The sequence below is a fragment of the Ochlerotatus camptorhynchus genome, unplaced genomic scaffold (assembly GCF_037179485.1).
Source record: "Ochlerotatus camptorhynchus isolate MF236.1 unplaced genomic scaffold, CSIRO-AGI_Acam_v1.1 ptg000177l, whole genome shotgun sequence".
Classification (NCBI taxonomy): domain Eukaryota; kingdom Metazoa; phylum Arthropoda; class Insecta; order Diptera; family Culicidae; genus Ochlerotatus; species Ochlerotatus camptorhynchus.
This window is the reverse complement of record NW_027040667.1, coordinates 979,705-989,922: the sequence shown is the minus strand read 5'-3', so window position 1 is coordinate 989,922 and position 10,218 is coordinate 979,705. Positions and strand designations below refer to the sequence as shown.

The following is a 10,218-nucleotide window of genomic DNA, read 5'->3' as shown; positions in this document are numbered from 1 at the left end:
ACATTGCAGAAATAAATATCAAAACTCCATGTAATCTTGTAGTTGGTGTAAAATTTTGATGGTGTATTAATTTCTTCGCTTATTGTAGACTATTAGACTATTATTAGGAAACTATCATCTATGTAAGTACGAAACAATGTAAGTTGCAAAAAAAAAATGATTTGCTGTAGCCGACCAAGGGCAGCGTGTTTTCAAAGTGCATCAGTTCGAGTGCAGTTGCATTGGTTGTCTCCACAAAAGTGATTCAGAACAAATAATTCGATTTACATAACATATGATGACATCTGCAAGTTAAATCGATCGATGATCTAAAGTTTCTCTCCATTTCAGAACGATATTAGAATGCTGCGTATGATTCGGAATCCAGTCCTAGGTCAACGCTTTATTAGGAAAACGTTTTCATTCTCAGCCGTCGCCAATAAACAATACGTCATAAAAGATCACTACGAGTTCGATCAGAAGGTACGTATACGGGTGTCACGAGCGAAACCGGTAGTGTATTTTGATTTTTGCTTATGTTTTTGACTGTTTATAAACACGCAATGATATTTAGTGACGATTAAAATTAGCTTTTGCGTGAAACTTGTTTGCGTACGTGATGTTATTTGATATTTTCCAAAACAACATGCGTCATCCAATGTGATTGATAATTTTTGCGATTATCTTCTATGGATGGCTTTGAGAAATCATAAGAAGAATTGTTGATGGCATTGTGCTGCATTATTAGACAATCGTTTAAAATTTAGATAAGAATGGTACTTGTCCTTTTGATAATAGGGAACAGAGTTACCGCAGTAATACTTTTGGACATAATTTCAATAAACATGGAAGGTGCTTCATTCGATTTTGAATTACAATATAAAAAGACTATGTAAAAATGGTTAAAGATTGATTAATATTTAGAGGTCGCATAAAAGACTTATGTCTGGGCTTATATTTGAATGAAGATTTTATTGAACCACTATGACCTACACACTTAATTTTGTTTGCCGATTGCCGGCAATTTTACAACAGTAACAGTAGTGGCAAGCTATACACTAATGAATTCGAGCTCTAGACATTTGTAAAAATCTTAATATGTAAACTATACGACCTGGTGGTGACCTCCTTTAGCTCAGTCCATAAACGCGCAGTTAAAAATGAAAACCATGCTGGAGGCGGCTGGGTTCGATTCCCGGTCCGGTCTACAAATTTTTCAGGTTGAAAAATGTCCCGACTTCCCTTGAGCATAGGGTATGATTGTACTTGCCACAAAATTCTCGGATAATATTTAACAATGACGTATCAACTTTTGTAATCAAAACATGTATTGTATTTTTTGCGCCTGCACATGTTCGTTATTAACTGCATTGTTACTGAATATTGAGATGGTATCATTTTTGTTCGAGTGAATGACGATAGCTGTTTTGTCAATATTGGTCCGGTCGAGATTTTGCAGCACTGAACGCATGTAGTTGTTGTTTGATTTTTTCGCTTTTGGAAACCATTGAAATGCGGTGCTATGCAAATGTTTGGTTGATCCCCAATTTGTTTTTTTTTTATCGGATCATAATCACTGCACACATTGATCTTTTGTGATATGTCTGTGTACTTTGATTAGTCAGGGTGTCTACTACTTTTTTTTTTTTTTTTTTTTTATATAAAAGTTTAGTTTTTATTGTCAGTGTTTTTACAATTAGTTTTCTATATCTAGATGAAAATTCAACTCAGCTACATCAATTCTACCGTTACTTCCATTAACAAAGCAGATGTAATTAATAAAAAGTTTAAGAATTTCCACACGTTTCGTATTTCCTATTCCTATTAAGGCAGGTCTCACCAGGTCTTCAAATGTGAGTCGTCTCCATCCATCCAAAATGCCTGTTATCCTCTGCTGCAGGACCGTCCAAGCCGGGCCAACACGAGTGCAGGTGCAGAATTTATGGAGGAGAGTTTCCGCCGTTTGGTTGTCACAATGTGTGCAGTTCTCGTCCGCCACACGCTGCATCACAAAAAATAGCTTGCGATGCTCGATCTTCTCATTGACCAGGAGGTACAGTCTCGTCCGCTGCGCTGAAGTGAGCTGCTTCGCCGCAATGTTGCGCCACGTGCGCGGCCAGTTGGTTGTCGGGCTATTACGTTCCACCCTTGGCAGGTCGGTTTGGAGAACGAAATGTTGGTGGATTTGATCGGCGGAGGGGTTTTGTTGGATTTGGTGAGGAATTTGGGATAAACTAGATAGGATTATTTTGAGGTCAGGAAGATCTATAGAGATTGCTGGGCGGGGATTTACGTGGAGCAGAAGGGATCTATAATAAGGAAGGGAATCGATCTCACGAAGGTGCCGGTTAATGGCCAACGACTTACATTTTAGTGCTGGTAGATGCAACTTCAGTCCTCCGTCTTCTCTGCTCCGTGCTAGCTGCATCATTGGGACGTGGGCCACCATTCCTCTCCACAGGAAGGTACCCATCGTTGATGTAATTTTCGCCGTGTGCTTGGCAAGGGGCGGCAGTATCGACGACAGGTACCATATCCTGGAGGTGCCGAACGTGTTCAGCATGATGACTCTTTGGTGCAACGTTAGTGTCCGTAGAGAGTGCAACCACATTTGCTGCGCGAACTTCCCTACCTGTGCATCCCAGTTCAACGTCGTCATCAAGCGGATTGAGTTTGCGAAGACAACACCCAGAATTTTGACTACATTCGCTGTTTGCAGCCATGGGGTGATGATCGCGTTGCCTTCGCAAAACCCAACGTCAATGGCAATAGTCTTCCGCAAGTTCAGTTTGGCGCCGGCGGCTAGCTCGAAGCGAGTGAACAGACCATTCATCGCCTCGATTTGCCCGACCGATGTGACGATGACGCTGATATCATCCGCGTAGGCCACTAGCAAATCATTTCCGCACGCTTGCTCGAGTCCGACCACCAGTGGGTGGAGGTACAGCACGAAGAGGTGCATGGACAACGGGTCCCCTTGCCGTACGGAGCGTTGGATTTCGAAAGAGCGAGAGAGATGCCCATTGATGAGCAGCCGTGAGGTTGAGCGATTGGCAATCTGCGCCAGCAGAGCGATGAGATTCTCGTTGAATCCGAGGGAGCGCATGGTCGAGAAGAGAAATGAGTGCCGGACCCGATCGAACGCATGATCGAGATCGTAGCTTATGAGCTTCCCGGCACGGCGATGGTGACGGAGACTGGCGATCCGATCTTTCAGAGCAAGGGTGGCTTGGAAGATGTTTCGCTCGGAGTTAGAGCATTTCTGTCCATCGCTCAGCACGTGGTGGGCTCTCATCACCCGCTCTAGCCTGGTCTTGATAATGCGGGAGAACAGTTTGTAATCGCTGTTGAGCAGCGAGATCGGACGGTAGGATCGTGCCGTGTTGTCTCCTCCTCTCTTTTTAACCAGCACGATAATGCCTTCCACAAATGCGGCGGGAAGATTGCCGTTGAGCGCTTCGTTGAGCAGCAGGTTCAGCTCTCGGTGGATAACGTCGAACATGCGGTAATAAAACTCTCGCGGGATGCCGTCGCAGCCGGGAGACTTTCTGGGAGCACTTGTTGTTATTGCCGACAGAATTTCTGCCGTGGTGATTTCACTCGTGCAGGCTTCATTCAGTGGGTCGTTCGGCGGAACGGCTCTCTCACAAACGAAGCTGTTGTCGTCTCCACCGTTTGCTTCTTCCGAGTAGAGCTCGGAGAAATAGCCCAGCAAGTGCGCCTCGATCGCTTGCGGTTCCTCGATGTTTGCATTTTGCTCCGTGGCCAGTTGTGTGATGACGGTTCTCTTTCTCCGCCTCTCCCCCAACTGGAATATCGACAGTGGTTCCCCCGCCACGTGCGTTTCGTTGATCCGCATGAACGTATGGGAGAAATTACGCTGCAGTGCCAACATTTCCCCTTTCAATCGATTGATCGTGGTTATCAGTTCTGGGTGCTGGTAATACCCGTCGTACGCTAACCGTAGCTCCGCATAGAGGCGCTGGTGTGCGCTGTAGAATTCGTCGAAAACTTCTCGAGATTTCCACTTGAAGAACGATTTTATTTTAGGCTTAGCGTACGAGAGCCACCATTCCATCCATGACCCGTAGTTCCTGCGTTGGCGGGTCCAATATTGCCACTTATATTGGAACTCCCCAACGTTTTCGTCAGTTAGAAGGTGGGGCCGAAGTGACCAGAATCCACGGCCGTGTTCGTGTCCAAGTTGGGGGAGGCATATTCGGAGTGTCAGCGCTTTGTGGTCGGTGAACGAGCAGACATGCGTGTGTGCTGCTCGCAGATTATCGCGCAAAACGCTGCTGACATAAATGCGGTCGAGGCGCGATTGAGCATTTCTGCTGACGTAGGTGAAGCCTGTATCGCGTGGACAAAGCTTTTCCCACACATCGTGCAGCTGGAGCTGCTGCACAGCTGTTTTGAGTGAGGGGCTTGTGTTGGGGCTACTTGAATCGCATGCTCGCAGCACACAATTAAAGTCACCAGCCAGAATCACATGCTGTGTCCGATGACGGAGATAGTAGGCAAGCGTCCCATTAAAGAAATCCTCCCGAGCTGCGCGCTGCGAAGAGCCGGAGGGAGCGTAAACGTTGCAGATAGTTGTATCTTGCACTCTCAGCGCAAGCAGTCTGCCGTCCAGACTTCGTTCGACGTGAGTGGCATGGATGTGGTCCTTCAGAGCAATAGCTGTACCTCTTCTCATGTGGTCTACATTGGCGAAAACGACGAAGCCAGGCAAGGAGAGCTGCTCGTTTTCAACCTCTTGCAGACACACAATATCGAGGTTTTGGCTACTGATGAAGGTTCGGAGCGCATTTAGTTTTGTAGGGTTCGTGATGGTGCCGATGTTGATGGAAGCAACGTTGTAGGATGTGAGAGCCATTTATGGGAGCTTCTCTCCACCCCGCTCTTCGTCCTCGCTGGTCCGGCGCGGTTTCTTTGCTCGGCGGTCGGCCCTGTCCCGCCTGCTACTCGTGGATGTTGAAGATTCGTCGGTTTCGTTGCCATTCCCGCTCTTGCTCTGCGATCGCAGCGCGTGTGGGGGCTTCTTGAACAGGTCAACCGTAGCCGTGCTGGTGTTGGCTAGTTGGGCAGTTACCGATGGCACTCGTTGCGACGACGACATTTGCGCTAGTAGTGGCTGCGGACACAGGGACGCTACAGCTGTTGCGGCCTGGCTACTACTCTGCGCATTCGTGTCCGTCTGCTTCGGCAATTCGGGAAATGCACCCAACGTTGCCGTTGGTGGTGCGGTAGGTTTCGGCTTGACTGGTTTCGGACCAGCTGGTTTTGGTTGCGGTCGTGGACCCGTTTGCTTCGTCACGTTAGCGTAGCTCTTCTGGACCAGAAGCTTTTTGTTCTGGACACATGATATGCCAGTGTGCGCTTGCTCGTGACAGTGGCGACAGGATTGAAGCTGTCCCTTGTAAACGACAAGCGCTCGTTCGCCGTCGATGGTGACCCACGAGTCAATATTTTTCTTCACGAGCATTCGAGCAGACCATATGCCGAGCGAAATACCACCGAAATCGTAGCCTTCACCCCACATTAGCTCGCGAATCGATAGCACCTCACCGAACGCGCTCAGGAACTCTACCACTTTCTCTTCGGACACGTCTTCGGGCAGGTCATGCACCTTCACTTCCACACTACCATCCTCCATGGTAATACGAAGCTTGTGCTTCTTTCCGTCCAGTTCAACTTCGTGCTTCTCGTCATGATTGTCAACGATTTTTTGTGCTAACGCCAGGTCATTGACCTTGACGAAAGCACATGCTCCACCGCGGTGGCACTGTAGTCTCTGCACGTCTTCTTTCTTCAGGCCGAGCACTGAACGGCAGAAGCCGTGCACTTTCTCGAACGACGGCTTCACTGGGAAACTCGAATAGTCAATCTTGAAAGTGTTTTCACGCCTCATCGCGGACACTGCACACGCGACGCGGCACGATACGGATAGCAAAGCTAAAAAATATCTTCAACGGCTTGACTATTGAAATAGCGCTAAAACGACAAGAAAAACACGTCCGCGCGTCTCAGAAGCTGAGCGATAACTGCTCGAAAAACCCCAGAAAACTAGGAATCGCCAGAGAATTTTATTTTAACTAGGAAAACCAGGAATTCTCCGAGGGGAGTGACTCTATCTACGATGCAGGAAAAATTGTGTTTTGCTGTGGCTAGCTGCGCGCACGCTGAGTAGATAGAAAGAAGTAAATTTCCAACAAAGTTTTGAGGTAAATTTCAAAGAAATACTATGAAGAGGTTTTTTTAAGTTTTTATTAAGGTTATTCCTATAATCGTCTTTAGAGAACTCAAAGAAGGGTTCTTAGGGGCCATTTCAAGGAATTCAGAAGAATACTTAGTGAATACTGAGGTGAGATATGTTCAGGAGAATTCTTTGAGGAATTCCTAGGTACAACGAGAATTGTTAAGAATTTTATAATCAGGGTGAATCATTTTCATTTTATGATGTACAAGGGGGTCAGGGGCCATGTCACCGATGTGAATATTCACACCATCCATAATACACCAGGGAAGGGGAGAGGAGTGAGCAACACAGCATCTTTACCCATGGGGGTTAAAAAAGTTCTGCGACGTACACTTATGGTGAACCAGCTGCTCAGGGATTGTAGAAAGGAAAAGGGTTGGGTAGGTTTAAAATGCAGAATTAGGTGCCGTTGCGATTGAATGCGCATGTTTAAATAACGTTGATCCAGGTACCTATCATATAAATTTGCATATCATCTAGTTATGATTATTGTCAATAATACTTACATTTCGATAAAGATAATGCTACCTATTTTACCTTTCATGTGATATCGATCATCACAGAATCCAACCTTGAATCGCATCACTAATTTTGACCTCGTTCCGAGAAGGGGCTCATGGTTATCTTCTTCTTCTTCAGGTTCGCTCACCACCCGGAATGAAGGCTCGGTGCCGTTAGTAATATCAAACAGTGTTACATACAAACGAAAAAGAGATACAACCAGGATTAGTTTTTTAAAATAATAGTTTTATCTGAATACCCAACTAACCATATCTCAGTGACATTGTCCCACTCTGAACCCACACCTAAAGCTATTTTGTGATTATATGGTTACTTTGATACTCACATGAAATGTTGTGCAAGTACCACAAGTTCAACAACGCCCAACTATGGACAGCTCAATGTTAATACCATTTACTCTTTAAATCCGCGTACACCAACATGATAATCTTCTAAGAAACACCTAAGAATGTATAGAGATAAAGCTCAAAAATACAGTTTTAACTAATGGTACTTTATAAACATCAAACTGTCCAATATTGGACCCTGCCAACACACGGCGCCTGCACGGTAATGTGGGCTGTCAGAACGGTTCATCTGTTGCGAAGTGAAGTCAGGCATAACATTTGATAAGGGCACAAAAGCATTTGTAAACAAACTTTCTACGGCCCTTTACACGCGAACCAAAGTACGCCCATGCAAACCAATACCACTTTCGGAAAGGTGATAGTTGGCCCTATCCGATGATGTTGTTGGTTTGCGTGAGCGTAATTTGGTTCGCGTGTAAAGGGCCTTAAAAAGTTTGTTTACAAATCGAAAGTGAGCTTGCATAAGGGCGAATACGCGATGATCGATTCTCTTCATCGATTTTCTCTTTGCATTGCTACAGCTAAGCGAAACAATTTTCTAGAATTTGTTCAATGCAGATTTGTAACAGGTTGTATTGGCTATCAAAAGCATCAGCCAACGCACCGAGAAACGTTAAATCTAGCGAGTTATTAACAAAAGAGAAAATCGACGAAGAGAATCGATCATCGCGTATAGGCCCTTATGAATGCTCACTGTCGAAATGCTTTTGTGCCGTTATCAAATGTTATGCCTGAAGTGCTTCTCGAACTGAAGCGATACATTTCTCAATTTTTCAACGTTATCCTAACGTAAACTTAATATTATCACCTATATATTCTGTGTGGCAAACACGCCCAGACATAAACGATAATATGGGTGTATATCTTCACTACGGTCATCGAAAGCACTTGCATTCCACTCAGGCACTTTTGAGCAAACTGCAATCACTCTCTCATACTCGAAATGTGCCACGACCAAATTGGCACAACGACGCCCGCCCTAAACGCTATCTGACCAAAGCGCAGGGAATTTTATAATCAGGGTGAATCAAAAGAGTATTATAGAGCAAATGATAAGGGAATACCTAAGCTGAACTCTGAGGTAATTTTTATTTGTTCCTAAGGAAATTCTTGAGACAATTCTAAAAAAAAACCTGTATAAAGTTGCAAGTTGATTCAAACACAGAAATTTTTCCGAGATCACAATGCAATGCCTTTAAATGTTTTAAACAAATGTTAAATTTTAACTTTTATTAGTTTTGACTATAAACGAAGACATCATATCAAGCGAAGCGACATCATAGCGACAGATACAGTAGCGCTGCACTTGAGCGAAGGGGGAAGCAACGCATAGAAAAATGAGCAAATACACAAACCTTTTTTCTGAGGATGTAATCTTTGCTATCAAATTCGTTCGAATCATTTACCTTTGAGCGGCAGATGACGGGATTGTACCAACAATCAATACGAAACTAACGATTTTAAATTGGCTCACCACTTTAGTAGCCTATTGGTCCCAAGCAAACGATTAACGTACCCTATTCTAGTTGAAATTCTATTACTACACTATGTTTGTTTTGATTCGCTATGAAAGTTTGACAGATAACATCAGGGGTGTGTGGATTCATGCAGAACATGCAGGGGTGAGTGAAATAGCTTGGAACTGCTTGGGACCGTTGTTCTGGTACTGAGTGAGCCAAAAATAATAATGATTTTCTTCGGGACCCAGTGGTCTTAGAGTTACCTCTATTAGCGAATTCGTTTATTATCGGGGTTGGAACCAGTTCCAACCCAGTGCGAAACCGAACTTTTTGTCAGTGCGAACCTCAACCTGAGCTAGGTTTTAAAAACAAACGAGCAAACTGACGTTTGTCAGAAAACAAGCAGAACCAATCTTGATACCCGATCCAGGTTGGAACTGAATAATAAACGAATTCGCTATATGATTGTACCTGTCTCATAGCGGTCATACGAGAAAATGGAAGAGTTGCCAGTCTTTTTGATAAGTTGTCTTCGCTAAAAATCTGTTATCTTACAACTGTTTGTAACATTTATATTAGCGTCGCGACTCCACTAATGTTTGCAAGAAGCGTGGATCCGGAAGATAGAAGGTGACAGCTGTACCAAACCTTTACCATTAAAAAGAGGGAACTATTCCCGACATGTTGACACTATCGGTTATAACTATATCGCATATTGAAAACCATTAAATTAATGATCGAATAACAGTAAAACGTTATGGGAAATGATAAATAAGTATCCGAGCTGGTTAACTGGAGTACCAACTAACCATCTGATTTTTTGCCGCCCGCAGGTTATCAACAGTGACAACCCGGTGATCGTCAACTTCCACGCCGAATGGTGCGATCCGTGCAAAATATTGACCCCTCAAATGACAAAGATGCTGGGCCCATCGGAAGAGATCGACCTGGCGATAGTAAACGTAGACGACAATGCCGAACTGGTGCAAACGTTCGAGGTGAAAGCAGTACCAGCAGTTTTAGCCTTCCGGAACGGAGTCGTGGTAGACAAATTCATCGGTCTCGTAGACGCCAATATGATCGAAAACCTTATAGGGAAACTGTCCAAGAAGAAGGTACAGTAGCACAAGTGCTTGAGGTCGCCGCAAGGGGTTCGTGACTAGAATCGTGCGCTCGCGACAAGACAACCCGAGACCGCAGAACGGTTGTGGGAACTGTGCTAGACGGGGAACAAAACAACAACAACAAGAAAGACACCATGTGTGATGCTATTTATGTACAATAACGATGGCAATACAGACCGTTACGCTATATACTTTAATTCGTTACCATTACGCCAATAAATTTAGGATATTACGATGATTTTAGAGAGATTTATTGCAGTTATGGAACGTTTCCGAAAAATAATGCTTGTTTTATTGTGCTATGTTTTATTGCTCATACTCCATATCCCGAGCAAAGTCGGTTAGCAAAATGAAAGCAAATCGATATTCAAGTTTGCAGTTCCTATCATAATGAAAACTCATTTTGATTTCAATTGTCGCGACAGAAGTCTGATATCATATTGTGCTTTCATTATGCAGTCAAGACTTTTTAAATCAAAGCAACTTAACCTGAAGTTCTGCTGTTAATTTCTTGTTTAAAATTT

The 10,218-nt window shown here is 44.2% G+C and overlaps 1 protein-coding gene across 2 annotated transcripts; it reads left to right on the top strand.

The window, feature by feature from the left end:
* Positions 1–9,932, top strand: LOC135701837 (thioredoxin, mitochondrial). Of its 2 annotated transcripts, none has more exons than XM_065222782.1 (3): positions 1–122; positions 331–462; positions 9,404–9,932. In XM_065222782.1, the coding sequence occupies exons 2-3, from the start codon at positions 343–345 to the stop codon at positions 9,692–9,694; spliced, it is 411 nt and encodes a 136-aa protein (XP_065078854.1). In that variant the 5' UTR covers positions 1–122; positions 331–342; the 3' UTR covers positions 9,695–9,932. The 2 variants fall into 2 exon arrangements, with proteins under 2 accessions (XP_065078854.1, XP_065078853.1); XM_065222781.1 differs by having other exon boundaries at positions 1–138.
* The last annotated feature ends 286 nt before the right edge of the window (positions 9,933–10,218 follow it).